Source organism: Cyrtonyx montezumae, unplaced genomic scaffold, assembly GCF_038088225.1.
Source record: "Cyrtonyx montezumae isolate F1298 unplaced genomic scaffold, pur_monq_1.0 scaffold_15, whole genome shotgun sequence".
NCBI classification, from domain to species: Eukaryota; Metazoa; Chordata; class Aves; order Galliformes; family Odontophoridae; genus Cyrtonyx; species Cyrtonyx montezumae.
Window position 1 is genome coordinate 7304917 of NW_027071881.1, and position 15935 is coordinate 7320851.

The 15935-nt window shown below is 48.5% G+C and overlaps 1 protein-coding gene across 1 annotated transcript in view; it reads left to right on the forward strand.

Annotated features, from left to right (window-relative positions):
• Positions 1-15935, forward strand: part of NXN (nucleoredoxin) — a 46878-nt gene that overhangs the window by 16065 nt on the left and 14878 nt on the right. Inside the window, exon 2 of the mRNA XM_065732004.1 lies at positions 14883-15000. Coding sequence (XP_065588076.1) covers positions 14883-15000 — 118 coding nt within the window. The remainder of the gene's footprint in view (positions 1-14882; positions 15001-15935) is intronic.

A 15935-nucleotide genomic window follows, 5' to 3' on the forward strand; every position in this document is an offset into this window, starting at 1 on the left:
ATTTGGAATGGGGGAGTGAAGCAGAATTCCTGAAACCAGTTTTTTTTTATTTTGCTTCTTGAGGCTTCTGAACCTGAAAAGCCATCTGTATCCTGGAGGAGGTTTGTATTTATTCCTTGGAATCCAGAGTTTGCAGAGCATGTGCTGGCCATGCAGAATCTCAGCTTTGCCATAAATCTGCTTTCTGGCAGTGGTTGTCAAAATGCCATATTATCCAGATAGGAATAGATAGGGGATTAAAACAGAATCCTTTGCTATTTATGGACTGCCTTTGGGAATACGCTGTGTTATTCTTTCGAATTGAATAAAAGGTAACCACAACAACCTGCTGCACATGCTAAATCTTTCTTGTGACCCTCCTTAGGTCTGTGGAGGAGGGAAGAGGGATGCTGTGAGAGCTTCCAGCCCGCGGATCTGCAGCCGTGTGCGTGGTTCAGACCTCAGCGGTGTGCCACCTGCTTCCCTGGGAAGTGCAGGGTGGAAAGCCTAATTCAGAACTGCTTTTTGCACAAACTGGTTTAAATCTCTTTTGTAAGTATGTCTGAGCTTGGAAGAGAGTAGTTACTTAGTTCTGAGGGGAAGGTGTGCAGTTGGACCCAGTGTGCTGGTGGGGCTGCTGGCTCCCACAGCCGGCAGGAGCTGACCCCAGAAGTCTTTTCTTCTCCCCGTGCTGGAGACTGTATGTGTGATCAGTGCTGCACAGCAGCTGGCCCCATCTGGGTTTCTCAGGGAATTTTCTGTGTTTGGGAGTTTGCATGATGTGCTGAACCCATGGCAGCCCCTGGGGCACGCATCTGCCTGCTGCGGGGCAGGTGGGAGCGCTGCAGTGGAATGCTGGGGAATGCTGCTTTTCCTTACCAAGCTGCTCTTGTTTGTATTCAGGAGCAGCAGGTTTACCCGTGTGGGGAGCACACCTCACTTCCCTCGTGGTCCTTTTACCTGTGCATGCAGAGAAACAGTAAAACCCGCAGTACCCTCTAGGCTGCTGCTCTCTTTCTCCTTCACATGCCTGGTTAATTGGATAATCTGCTTGGCCTTGCCTTTCTGTTTACCTTAGCGTTTGTTATGACAAAAGAAGATGGATTTTTCCTGGCTCTTGCATGTACTGTATGTAAACCAACAAGATGCAGTACATGGCTCAGCACAGAGTCTGCTGCCAGTGGGGAATTGGGGCACTTGGTGCTGTGCTGCATTGTCAGTGTTTACTCTCTGCCTTGTGTCTGTGGTTTGCATTACACCTCCGCAGCTCTGCTCCTCCACGTCCCCAGCCACTCACTAGCACAAGACAGGGCTGTTCCAGACAGCTTTTTTTTTTTTCCCATGGAAACAGAGGAATCTAGGGGAAGAGCTACAGCTAAACCTTCGGTGTCCGCCAAACCCTTTAGACCTGGTGAATTCTTGGAAATGAGAAGGAATTTGTCTTTATCTTCAGCTGTGTTCATTCTCCACTTGTAGTCCAATCAAATCATCCCCGAATCTCAGGACAGATTTTGCACTCACTTTTCCTCATTGTTCCCTTGAGTCCTGAGTTTCTCAGCCCTTACAACCCACCTAGGGAATTCCTTTTTTATTTTTTATTTTTTTTTCCCCATACCTCTTAGTTCTTGGTGATTTTTGTAATTTATCAGCGCTAGCTTGTCAGTGGAGGCTTGGAATAAAAGGCTTTGTGGTGTGCTGCTCAGCTGGCTGTATAAACATGAAAGCACCAGGTTTTTAACTAGCTGGCTCACATGGCTTTTCCCTGCAAAGCTTTTGCCAAAACACTTTGCTAGATAAAAGGGCTGCTGAGAAAGACCAGGTCGCTAACAGATTGTCTGCAAAGGAGGATAACATTGATCTTTGTTTTAGTTTTACTTTTGTTTCTTGTAACTTCTTAGGAAGAGCAGGGACCGAGCATGAATCATTTTCATCTCTTGGTCAGAAATGAGGCTGGACAGGGTGCTGGGCTGCCTGGCAGGAGCTGGTAAAGGAGAGCCCAGCTGTGTTTCCTCCATGCTCAGGTTGCAATGGCAGCGCACTGCATACTGCAGAAGGGCACAGCAGAAACTGATGTTCCCGAGGCTTTCTTCCAGGCACGTCCTCTCAGGCTGGAAGAGCACAACCATTTCTACTGCAAACCGTGCCACCAGTAAAGCTAAATCTTTCGTGCCTCTTCAGCATTTACCAGGGAGAGAGAAGTTTGCACAGCTGTCGGGTAGCTCTTTGGAAGAAGTTACAACTCAGCATCTCTTTGATCTGGCTCCTCGCTGCGTGCCAGCTCTGCCTGTGCCTTGCCAGTCCCTGTCACAGCTGTCCCTCGCTGCCACCAGGCTGTGGGACCAGAGCATGACCCTCTCAGGAGGTGCCCATGGACCTGGGAATTGCTGGTGCTGTGGGCTGAACTCCAGATCTGCTCAATTACTTGTGATGGGCTGAGCACAGTTGTTGCAGAGCCCTGCCAAAGCATGATGTTGTTTAATAGCAAAGTAGCTCCAGGCCCAAACAAGTTTCATGCTTCCTGCTTCCCTTCCCCAAGCTCCTCTTTAAATATCTGAGCTGGTGACTTATTGCCTTGAGTTTGCAGAGCTCTTTGAGCTGGAATAAATGACAGGCTCTGGGGATGGGGCCTTTGATCAGGCGCTCACCTCTCACCTCTTCGGGCAAAGCTTTGAGTCAGGTGTGGGATTAAAGGCACGAGGTTTGGTGCCCCACAGGTCACGTCCTGAGCAGCCTGCAGAAGCTGGCTGGCGTTTGCAGAAGCTGGCTCAGATCTAGGAAACCTGATTTTTAGATCCCGGCATCATTCTGTAGAGTTTGAGGGTAAAGAAAGGGCAAAGCAGGCTTTGGGTAAGAGGCAATGCTGTGTTTGGGTTTAGACTTTAGGATTTCAGGGCCTTCATTTGCTCTTCTTATGCGAGGTTTCAGAGAACAGGAAGGTGTCTCTGCATCCTGTGTCATGCTGAAGTGCAGAGGGATGGGGCTAGGACTGGCTCTCACCTGCCTCGTGTCCGTCAGCAGTGCTTATCTCTGCTTTGGGTAAGTTGTTCTGCTACTTGTGCAAGCAAGTCCTCCCTGTCCTGCCTCCTGGATCAGCCTCTTGGAGACGATTGAGAGATTCCTGGCACTGATCTCTTTGCGCAATGCTCTCTTAATGTTGATATTTTGTTAATGAGTGTCTGAAGATGCTTTATTGGAAGGTACTGGCTCTCTGTTGGCTCATGCTGGGGAAGATGCACGGTGTTGGGCTTGTGTTGGGCTCAGCAAGCCTGGGCACAGTTCTTGGGGGAAGTGCCTTTCCCATCCATGCTCAGCACCCAATGCGTGGGGCTCCTGGGGAGGCTATAATAACAGGGCTTGGACTGTGGAGCATCAGGAGAGCTCCCTACAGGAACATGTTACTGCTTTTTATTGTCACTGCTGCTGCTGGAATAGCCTCTGTCTGCCTGCCTTTGTAGTGTCCCCCCCCCCTGAGAGGACGGGGGTTGCAGAAGCCACATGGCAAAGCAGGGTGCAATGGGACCTCTTGGTGGTGTTTATTTTCTGAAAATCAGGCTTGGAATCAGAATTTGAGCCTTAGCAGGACAGAGACCTTTCTGACTGCCTGACTGAAGGCTGGGTTACAGGTGAGAACACATAAATCCTAGTGTCAGGTTGCTCCCAAATGCCTGACCTGTGTCTCACTGTTTCATAGTCCCTGTTGGTTACAGAGTGGTGTTTTATGACGATGGGGTCCCAACCCCATTTAATCTGCTTCTTACTGCACCTTTGTGATGATGTTGTTTGGCACTAGGGCAGATTTAACAGTGATGCATCCAGAGCACTTTGTCCTCAGGGTCCCCAGTGGGACTGTGGAGGGCTGAAGCCCAATCTGGAGCTGGATGTGGTCCGGGGGTCTCTTGCTGAGCTCCGTCTGCACCCAAGCCAGTGCTTGGAGGTGAAAATTGAGCAGCATCTGCTGGATGATGAGCCCTTGGGTTTGAGAATTTCTTCGTCCCTCAACGGTCAGTGCAGGGCTGTTGCACGGTGTGGCTTTGGGGTGGCTGTGGGCAGCACCAGCAGGACGTGTGCTGGTGTGCATGGTGGGATGGCTGTCCCAAACTTCCTGGCCTTTGATGTGCTGTGTGTGTAATGAGCATCTGCCCTCTAAGAGAAAACAGATTGGAGTTATAAATTTGAAAAAGGAGGGAGCAATTTTGCTTAATCATTTTCACACAGATCCACAGACATTTCTGTGAGAGTGAGCAGCATCTGGTTCAGGAGTTTGGGCTGCTTTGAACTCTGGTGTAGCTTCTGCAGTCTCAGTCAGAGAATGACGTTCCAGATGCTGTTCCCAGCAATCAGATCAATGACATCCTCATTCAGACTTTTCATTTCTTAAAGCAGGAAGGAAATAGATTGCACTTTTTAAGATTATCTGAGGCATCAGGGATCTGCAAGCATTTCTTCCCTCTGCTTTTGGAGTAGGGCGCTGCAAATGATTTCCCCATTTACAAGCACCATTTAAGAAGCAGAAGGAAGTGAGCTGCCTCCCTTTATAGGTTCCTGTTCCCTCCACGTTCCTTTCACTGCAAGAACTACAGGATTTTTCATACCTTACTGAAAGATTTCAGGGAGAAGAGATGTAATGCAGTTTGCCGAGCAGGCTGTCCTTGTGTGTGCTTTCTGGATGTCTGCAAACTTTTGTGCATGTGGGAAAATCACTGAGTGGCAGGGAAAGCACAGGAAGGCTTTTGAGATTTGGTTTAAGTCCATGAAAACCTCTCCTGGTCGGCTGCTGGAGCAGGAACGCAGCTGCAAAGGCTGCAGCATGCCACTTTGACAGTGGGATTTGTCAGAGGCAGGACTACTGTATACCTGCTTCCCACCTGTAGGAGTGCTGCCAGCCTCGTGGTGTTGAGTGCATTATTTCTGAGGCAGAGAAGTGCTCAGGGTCACCAAGTCCCCAGTTTTGGCTGGAGCTCCCCTGGCATCTCCATAGTGGGTCCAGAAGGATTTCCATCACCCCCTGGACTGTCTCTTTCATCTCCTGCGTTGACTTAGATGAGGATTTTCCTCGGGACCCCGCAGGCTGCACCCGTTGAGTGTCTTGGAGTGAAAGCTTCTGATTTTCTGCCTGTAAGAGCCATTGGGCAAGAGAAGAACCCACACCTCATCCCTCGCAGGAGAACTGGTGCTTGTTCGAGGTCTGATTGCTGCACAATATACAGAACAAAATTCCACAAAATAAGCTGAAATTAAGCCACAGATTTTGTTCTCATTAGTGTAAAATCATAAAATCCGGTGTTTCTGATGTCGCTAGAGAGAGAAGGAGAATTAACTCCTGGAGAATGTAACCAGAGGATACTTAAAAGGCAAATTGTTCACATACTTTCTTTAAAATTTGCATGAGTGTAGTAAAAGGTCATCGTAAGTGCTGAATCTGCTCCTCAGATCCTCGCCTGCTGGCGGCTGATTGCAAGAGCCTGTTGCTAAGTGTTCCTGGAAACGGAATAAAGATGAAGCAAGATAATTGAAGGAGGAGGGAGAGGGGAAAAAGCTTGGAGCTAATAGTCGAACTGCAGAGCTGCCAAATGAGATGAGTATGTCGGAGTTTGACTCTGTGGTTGCATCTGATCCCCTCTGATGAGGGGTGGTGGGGCTGCCCAGCCTGGAGCTTCATGGCAGAGCCCTGAAAGGAGCTGCTCGGACACCAGCAGCAGATTTGCTGCATTTCCCAAAGCTCATCCAAGCACGTTGTTCCCTAACGTGTAGTTTAGAGTGGAGAGCGAGAAAGCAAAACACTCTCTGAAGATGGTTTGTGTTATTTCTGTGTATAAATATGCTGTTCCCGCGGTGTGCATTTTGTTAACCTGGGATCTTTATCTAGACAATCAGTAATCACAAAAACCAACAGGACAAAGCAAAAACACAAACAGATCCGGAGCTTGGCTGAGCAGACAGCCTCCAGCTCCAGGTGACCTCGGAGGGCTTTTTTCCTGCTGCTTTTGGAGCAGGATCCCTCTCGCTATGCAAAATGTGGGTCAGGCTGCCTGGAAAAGCACTCCCTCCTCAGAGTGCCCAGTTTGTCCCAAGGCTTCACGTTGTCTCAGGGCAGTGGTTTTCATTTCTTGAATCAAACCCTAGCGTTTGTTGCCGAAAAGACAAGGAAGCAAAACTTCCTTGGCTGTGCTCCTTCTCTGGTTGAAGCTTTTGTGAAAGTGCAAAACTCTCTTTCACTGTCTCTGTAGATCAATTTCCTGGAAATAGTTTTAGTAGCTGTTTCTGGAGTGATTTTTATCATCCCAAAGCATTTTACAACCTCTGAATTTAGTAACAGCTGAAAGACAGCCACATCTGAGGAAGGCTGCTGCCAGTACACAGCAGCATTAGGCATTCCATGAAGGAGCACACACTCAACTCTTATTTTTTTTTTGTACACAATCCTCCTTATTCTGCCAAAAAGACAAAGCTGTGCTCTGCCATTTATCCCCTTTGGGTTCACAGCTCCGTGGTGTCGCAGCACACCGAGCAGGCTCTGTTGGCTGAAGTCTTCCCTTCCAGCTGGGTCTGGCTGTCGGAGGAGGTAATGAATACGCTGCATCTTATCTGACATTTCAACTGCCCCTGTGGGATTCGTGGTGTCATCGGTTTCTGACAGCGGCGTCTCGTTCCTGGCAGGTTCCCCTCGCACCGTGCTCGGTCTCGGTTTAAAATAGCAGCCTGGGGAGAAGGAGGCTGCTCAGTGGAGTCAGCAGCAGGGGATTGGTGTCCCAAATGCCATGTTGTGTCTGCACGCTGACTGATGGACTCGCTCCTCCAAGAAACCATTTATCTCGTGACTTCATGAGTCAAGCCAGGATGGAGCTGGAGCTTTTGACCTTGCTACCGATTTATCACTACTCCTTTTCTTCTTTTTAATTGGTTTGGCATTCTCAAAGCATCTCTTAAGGCTGAGAATGAAGGTTTTCAGCTCTGAAAGCAGCCGTGACCTGTTGTTGATGGATGCCCCACTGCTGGGTGTTGCAGGAGGGCTCCAGGTGCCACACAGTGCTGCAAAGCAAAGCTCCACTCCCCCATCCCACATTGCTTTCAGCTTCTGGTCTTAGCTGATTCTGTAAAGAACTAGAAGAGAGAGTTTAATGGACAAACCTATGGAGGAGCAGTCAGGTGAGGAAGGGGTTTCTCTTGCACACTGGCTTTTGCTGCTGTTTTGGTGTTAGCTTAGCCAAAGCTGTGTTTAGGGTTATTCTGGTCTGGTTTTTAACATGTGCAGTTGATTAATCACTAATGCTGGCCTCGCGGTTGCATTTTCGTATTTAGACGTCACTGGCTTGGCTCCTGTCGGGTTTACATTTCCAACCTGCAGCCTTTCTGAGGAAGGATTGGGTTTCAGCTTGGGGCAGAGGAGGAGCAGGGGAGTGCAGCAAGCCGGCACAGCACATCCTGCAGCAGCTGCTGCCTTCAGGTGATGGCCAACCCCCAGGTAACCCCATGTTGTCACTGGAGGGGGTGGCTTGCAGCACATGGGGCTGGTTAACTCTAGAATACTGAGGTCAGAGTGTGGATGCAGAGTGAGCTGCTTGGGGAGGCTGCAGTGGATGCAGCCATACCCAGTGTGCTATAATAAACTCGCTCCCAGGACCACTGAAGCTCCTGCAGGAAACTGTTTGCTTTCAACAGCATGCACGGTTGCAGCGATGCAAACGCTTTGTTTAGTGCAGCTTTGTGCAGTGAAGTGTCAGCAGTGACGTTGTGGATGAGCTGTTTCGTTCTGAAAAATGCAGGTTTCCCACCTTCTGCTTGTTCTTCATATGTCAGCAGCAGAGGGTAAAGATGCCTTTGTAATTTTACAGTGCTGATTCTCAAAATAACTGTAAGCTGTTTATTTGTACCTGGTTCGACACTGAGGAGCTTCTAACTTTCTAGATGCTGTTAATGAGAGAGGAAGAAACTAATACATTTGGGCAGGGTGGCAGCTAGCTGGGTTACCAGCACTTCATGCACGTGCACGCCAGTTCCAAGCTGCAGGAAACTTTCTTTTCAGGATCTGAAGAGTTGGCTGAATACACTGATTTTTATTATGTTTAAGATACTGGATCATTTTCCTGTGATATTTGTATACTGCTAAGATTCTTGGCATTATGCTTTTTGGGAAAAGAAAGCTAAGCATAGATATATTTTTAAATGCAAACAAGTATGAAAATGATTTTTATCTTTCCCTTTGGCTAGGTATTAGTGGAGATGCTACAGCTGGACAACCTGATCTGATTGTAGCTGTTCTTGATCATTGCAGGGGATTGATGGCCTTGAAGGGTCCCTTGCAGCTGAGATGATTCTGTTATTCTCTGCTAGTGAAATACTCTTGCTTGCTTTGGTAGCATCCTCATTCTTAGGAGGCCACACGAGCGTGGGAGCAGCATGGTGGAGGACACCAGTGTGCAGGGTGTCCTGGGGCTGCTCGTGGCATCCTGAGGCTGCCCTGGGTTCCTTACAACACCAACAAATGCTCTATTGTCTTCTCAGCAAGGTTTTCTTTTCTGTTTTTTTTTTTTCTTTTTAATCTGATTGTGTTAAGTTCCCTTTTGGATTAAGTGCTGCAAACAAAACAGAAACCAAATCAATACCTCTCATTGTGTTTATTAAATAACAACAATGTCCCTGCCGATTTTAAAGGCTTTTGTGTTTGGTGGGAACTCTATCTAAACTTTGGGCTTTTCAAAAGTGTTTTCTTTCTTGATGATCTGGGATTGCAAGGCATTTGACCTTGAGATTGCTATCTGTGCTGGATACCGGCTGCCTTCAAGTTGAACGGTAGCAGCAAAAGCGAACGTGACCGATAGGAAATCCGTGCTGCAATGTTGAGGTAACTCTGGCATCCAGCCCGCTCCGGATGACAGATGAGACCTGGGACCAGGAGAGACCCTGAACTTGTATCTGACATCCCAAACCGACCACCCCACCCCTTCCTTTTCCTATAAACGGATGGAAAAATATCCCTTCCCCACAGAGGGAGAGAAATTATTATTTTTTCTTATTACCTTTATGTTTATATAGCTGTTTCTTACTTAGTGCTAGTCATCTGGGGGCATAATTTATGGGGGCCACGTACGATACACTTCTGTGTGTGTCTTGAATTTTTCTCACAAGTGCTTGAACTCCCTCCGTCCTCACTGCTCTTTGTGTGCATGTCCTGCTGCCTTAGTGCCAGAGCTCTGCAAAGGGGATGGCAGAGCACTGGCAGAACAGAGCTCAACCAGGAGCATTGACATCGGATGCTTTGGTGGCCAGTCCTGGCCTGTGGCTGCTTGACAGCTGTGCTGGGGCCAGGAGCAGATATGTGTGAGGGCTGCAGATGCTGACAGACCTCCTGGGTCCTGCACCCAGTTTCTCTGTGAGATCTGAGCCTCTTTACCTGTGGGTAAAGAGAGAATGCTCAATCTCTGGAAAGTAAATCATTGCTTACAAAATATCTGGAGGTACTTAGGTATAGACCTCCTTTTAAGAGGTAAACAGAGTCATGCTTGTGAAGGAAAAAAGCCATTTTTGGGGAGGAATGCTTGTAAGTATATTTCCTAGTATGTGACTGTCCCTGCATTTTGCATCATCTTCAGACAGTGAGAGGAGCACCTGGAAAAAGAGGTTTATATAGGACAGAGCAGCCTATCTACAGCATCCTCCCAAAGTGAGCTGCTGGCTGTTGTTATGTGGCATTCAGACAGGCTCTGCTTTGCCCTTCTCTCCCTGAGCAGAGCCGCCCATTGAGGCCAGCACGCAGGGCAGGCCGCGGCTCCAGGCCCTGAGGCTTTGCTCACCATAGATCATGTTAACCGCTCTTAAGTCCTGCTCAAATTAAATGTTTTCATATCAGATGTGGGTTGTGGAAGATCCAGTCTGTCAGCCTGAATGTGTGTCAGGAGGAAATGAGGCAGCTTGCGCTCGGAGTCTGGCAGCCATATGCCACTCTGCCCCGACAGCTCATGCTCAGCTCGCAGCCGCCGGGGCTGCTTAATCCTGGAATTATTGCAGTAATTGGGGCACTTCATTGGGAGCACAAACATATGTTATCACCTTGATGAAGGACGACAAAGTGACAGAGGGTCCAGGTGGGGCCGCGGTGCAAACCCTAATGGGATTTAGCAGGTGTGAAGAAAAGTGTGGTTGCACGTGGCCTTGGGATGGCGGTGGTGGGGACATGCAGGACCCTGTGACGATGGTGATGGAGCAGTGAGTGGAAACCAAGAGCGGACAGAGAGAGGAAAATGGAGGAAATGATGCCGTGGGAAGCATAGGGTGGTGCTGGCACAAGAATTCAAGAATTTTGACCACCTTGCTCCTGGGAAATCCATGAAGACCAGTCCTCTGCTGGCGGGGGCTTCTCCAGAAAGCCCTAACAAAAGGGATTCCTCTTCAGCTTTTGGCCTTGTGTGCAGCAGGGAGGAATGAAAGCTGCAGGCAGGCAGCGTGGTGGTGCCAGGTGGTTCCAGGTCCCAGGCAGCTCCGCAGCACAGAGCGGGGCAGCTCTGGCATGCAGACCTTGCGGCTTTGGTTTTGTTTTTTTGCTTGCACGGCTTGCAGCCCCACAGCACAGAGCGGGGCAGCTCTGGCATGTGGCCTTTGGGGCTTTGGTTTTGGTTTTTGCTTGCACGGCTCGTGCAGTTGGGATGCAGCCAGCAGGGAGAAGCACATACAATTGCATCCACAGCAATCTTGTTGACTGCGATTCCAAATCCTCTCTCCTCATTTTATTAATGGAGACAACATCTCTCTCATCACTGTACTTTGTTAATTAGATTTTAATTTCCTTTTACTGAGAAACAGCAGCATTACAGCCATTAATTTATCTGAAGCCCACTTGTTTGGTCTCCAGTGTGTCAAGGTCAGACCCTGGCAGGCACCATCTGCCCCAAAACTCTCCCTTCTATACTCAGCTGGGTTTTGCTCCCTGCAGGTTGGAAGGGAAGGGGAAGCCTTCTCCTGAGCTCAGCCTGAATCGCCGGGACAGGCGTTAAGTGGATTTAAATCCATGGGGCGACGGAGCTGCCTCTTGTTCTGCAGCCTGTTGCTCTTCACAGAGCCTGGGTGGCCCCTGGAGCTTGTAAACCCTTTAAGGCACGCTGTAAAAGCTGTGATTTAGCATGGAGAACGAGCCGGGACAGAAGGGTCCCTGCAGTGTGGGGATGTGGGAGAGGGGCAATGAGGAACACGGGTGATGTGGGTTCCGAGGGGCTGTAGCTTCCCCACCATCCCTCTACCACTGTTAAATGTCCTGGTTGTTATTCTCATTTGCCACAGGAACTTTATTCACCTTGAATGGCGTGTGTTGGTCAGCTTTGCCTCCTGGTTCACACGTTTGTAGCAGTGTTGATGTGCTTTGGAGTGAGGACTGGAGAGGAGAGAGGGAAATCCAAACAGGATTAGTTATGGTATCTTTGAAAAATAACAGGAGCTGTAAGAAGACTGCAAAACATACAGAATTAATCTTCCTCTTGCCATTGGCACAGGCAGGCATGGCTGAAAGCTCCCACTTCTGGCTGGAGGCAGCTCTTTAAGCTATGGAGGATGGAAGTGCAGCATCTGTTGCAGTCCCAGTTTATACAACAATGGAGAAATGCAGCTACCAGGGGACTGGTGTGCAAACCTCTTGTGAAAGCAGTGCTGCATCCCAGTCCCCCCCATGTGCTGCTAACAGTTGTGTTTTATCTTTGCCAGCGTTAACTGCTACAGCTCAGGATTTATGTTCGTAAGTTAATGCGACCAGGGCTGATAAATCAATCAGCACAACCAGAAATAGTGACCTGCAGCTGTTAGGAGAAGGAGTTCCCTTTCCCTGCAGTGTGTGCTGAGCAGAGGGGATTTCATCTGCCCCAGCCGGATTCCAGCCATTCTGCTGTGAACAGAGAACAGCGGTTTGCTAGTGGGGAGACCTCTGGTTTGATGCCTTTATTGGGAAAAATTACTCCAGTGTGTGTCAAGGTGAGACATTTCCAAGTCCTCCAGGGGTGAAGGATGTGGCACTGGTGTAGAGAGCTGCTCGTGGCCAACGTTGATGCTTTGTGCTGCTGTACTGCCTGCGGTCTGGGATCACCATCACCTGCCAGACGGTAACAGGAGCTGGTTGCAGCGTTGCTGGTTACATCCCTCCTCAGGTCCCAGATGACCAGAACCCTCAGACCTCAAGTAATAACTGGAGGTTCTCAAGTCTCTTGCAGCTTGTTGTGGATGGAGGTGCAGAGAAGCCCCAGGACTGTGGTTTCCAGCTCCTCCAGCATGGTGTGGTGATGCTTAGCATTACGGATAAGGTTACTGGCAGAATCCAGTGACTCTGTTTTTTCCACTGGACTGTTTGACTTAACCACCTGCACAGGAGCCAGATCGGTTTCTGTAAAGCCCATCAGCCTACATGGCATTTTGAGAGGCTCCTTTTCCAGCAGTGTTGAATTCAGCAGTGATCAGGAGTGAGGAGCGCTCGGAGAGGATCAGCTGATTTCAGGCTGAGCAGTCTGTAGATTATTTCCACATCTGTGTTAGCTTTGGCTTGATCCCACAGATTTGCAACAGCTGGTGGGAAGCGGAGCAGAGATCCCCTCTTTAAATGGATGACCAAATCCTCCGAGTGTGGAGTGTGTTATTTCTATGTCATCCTCTTCAAGACAGGAAAAACAGCTTTTAAATGTTGCTGAGGCAGCACTCAGCTCTGGTGCCTGAGCTATCATCCGATCTTCCTGCGGTTTCGGAGCCAGTCGTAATTTGCGTTCCGCATCCCACGCCTCACCCGACTCGTGGCCCTTTGAGAGGTGTACATCTGCCTGTGTTTGCCCAGGTACCTGCACAACAGCTGCCTTTTTTTCTCTTGGGCTCACCTTCCTGTGCATCACCAGCATCTCAGGTTGTGCTTGGAAAGTGACCAGCTCCCTGGATTTTTGTTGTTTAAGACACCTAGCTGGTGCCAGTGTGTCTCTGTGGTGTTTCTTGTACTTTGGTTATCCCGTCAGGGCACTGACAAAGAGATTTCTGCTACCAACAAAACATGTAAAATTCTGGTTCAAGGACAGAAGCAGAGGTGGCAGTGTGTGCCTCTGACATAGCGCAGCAATCTGCTCCTTAAAGTGTGCGTACGGGGTTTCAAAGGGTCTTTGAATTACGAAGTGAAATACATGAGAAAACGATTGAGCCCATTTCCCATCCAGGCTGCATCCCTCCAGGTCTGACCTGCAGTACAGGGAGCCATAGGCTGTGAAGGGCTGAGCCAGGGGAAGGGCCATCTCCACGGGGGTGGTGATAAATCTTGGCGGTCGTCCTTCAGAGCATGCGGTTCTCGTTTCCAATCAGCTTTCCTAATTCACAGGAGGACCATCAAATCGGACTGCTCCGATGTTAACATTGCCTTCGTGTGCTTTCTGATACAGACATCAAAATGAAGACAGTGCTTCGGGACCATTAATTCGCAACTCAAGGCTTTTACAACCAGCCTTAAAATGGCAACCTGATTCAGGTCATCATACAAACACTTGTGTTTGTCCGTCCGTGTCATACAGTGGTGCAAATGACAGCTCTGGTAGTGACTGTAGCTGAACAGCCTTTCTTCTGGTTTGGTTTTACCCCCTGCTCTGTCTGCCCCAACCTCCTTCTTTTGAAGCAGTGAGCTGATTCTGCTTGCTGGGCTCCTTCAGCCAAGCCAAACTGCTGCAGCACTCTGTGGTGCCCTAAGGGAGCTGCTTTCCATATACAAAGAGCTTGGCGAAATGAAGTGAAATGTAAGCAACTCGTTGAGGAGAACTATCCGATTGCTAGTTGTAATTTCCTCGTTGTTTGCAGCACCCTATTATGTGCTTGTGATCCTTATAAAGAGCTTTCTTCCACCCTGTAAACTTCACAGAACTGGATTTTACCTTCTGTGGTCCGACCACACTCGCAGCAGGGGGCTGGTTTGCATTTAGTATCTTTCTTTATCCTACGTGCCCAAAGCTATTTGGTTTGTGAATCAGCATTATGAATGAGTTGGCTTATCCCAAAAAATATGTCTGTTGGAAATTCAGGGCTGGTGGGCCAAGCACAAAACTGTATTTTTCTCTTGATCCCAGTAGATGGAGATCAGTGGTGTCTTCTTAGGTCGGTGTTAACGGTTTGCTTTAGAGCCAAGAGGATTTTGAATACCCTACATTGAAAGCATGTTAATTCTTGTAACTTGCTCAGATAGCTTTTATAGAAAGACGTTGGAAAAACAATTAAATGCAGTGCCAGGGAAACCTAAATGTGCCACGTGGACCCGAGGGTGCTGTGGGAAGCAGCTGCAAAGCAAAATGGTCAGGAGACAGCAAAATCTAGATGGGGACATGGAGTGTGCAGCCATTCCAGCCTGCAGGGCTTTTGTTTGGGGCTGACAGAGCACTGCAGTGCACGGTGCAGCCCCCAGGCTGATGCCAAACCTATTGAGTCGCTCTCAGGAACAAAACTGGGAAGCCCCAATTGCAGCAGAGTCGTGTTTCTGTGCATTGGCCTTGTTTTCAGCACGGCTGTGTCTTGGCAGAGGTTATTAAATTTATTTAATGGACATCAAAACTGGAGAAGAGGAAACAGCCAGGGAAGCATTACAAATTGCTTCAGAGCAGTGCCATTAAAGGTATTTGTGCTTACTGTATATTCTAAACAAAGCCCTCTGAGCACAGTGCAGGGCTGGTAGGTATTATCCCCTTGCACTTGCAGAGAGGCAGATGTGGTCGAAGGAGAAGCCTGGACCTCCACCCCTGCTCAGGCCTGCAGCAGGAGGCAGGCAGCTCCTGGTGGCTCCAGCATTGTCTTGTGCCTGCTCCATTTCTTTGCTGAGCTCCGAGCTCTGGTCTGAAAGATGGTAGTGCCCCCAAATCTGTTCACGCTGCCAGGCTTATCTCCCTTCTCTTTTCTTCTCCCCTCCCTCTGTGTTACAGCTGAAACTGTGGAACAAGTACAGAGTCTCCAACATTCCTTCCCTGATATTTATCGATGCCTCCACTGGGAAGGTGGTTTGCAGGAACGGCCTCCTGGTAATCCGTGATGACCCAGAAGGTAAGGCCTGGAGTCCTGTGCCCTAGAAACATGGGCATGAAATTACCTTGTGATTTCAGCACACTCTGAATTGCCTTGGAGGTTCAAAAAAAAAAAAAAAAGGAAACAAACAGCTCTAGTCATACTTGACTAATCAAGGCACTGTATTATTTTCAGTATAACATTTTCTGCATCATTCCTGCCAGATCTTCTGTTTTGGTTTTCTTGTTGAGGAGAACAAAGGCTTCCCCTCCAGGATTTTTGTCTGAAGTGCTAATGAGGAAAAAGACTAAGTGAAACACCAAGTTTAGATTTTCTGTGATGGAGGCACACGGATAGACCCTGACTTTCTGTACCTTGAGAGCAGAATCTTTCTTAAATAGTGAGTGGGTGCTTATCACTGACATCACAACCCATTAGGATAATGAGTTCCCCATGATTTGTAAATGAGGCAGAAAAATGCTGTTGTTCTCAATTTCCAAAGTTGAACTGGGAGTTAATTTTAAATCCATCTTATTTAAATTTGCGAAGACCCAAATGTGCAGAATGCGTGCCCTCACTCACAGATTCTGCTGGCCTGATGTCCAGCTGTTAACCTGCCTATGCAAACATTTCTTCATGCAGCAGATACTGAAAATGGTGGCTGCTGGCAGGAACTGTGCAGCAAGTACCAGTTATGGCCTGGGCCATCTGTGCTGCTTCCACATCTCTGGCTGAACGTCTCGGATCAGTTTCTGCAGGAGCTGGCAGCAGATGATTCTGAGCATGTGTTTGTGTGTATGCACACATGCTTTATTTGGGGTGCAGAGGATTAGTGCAAGTTCTAGAAGTTCACGTGTGTGTGTCCAACATGAGGGAAAAAAAAAATCAGTTCAGTGACATGGTTAATTGATATGGTTAAAGCCTTCAATATAGAGGAATTAGAGCTGTGATGATGTCTCCTGCACCATCTGCTT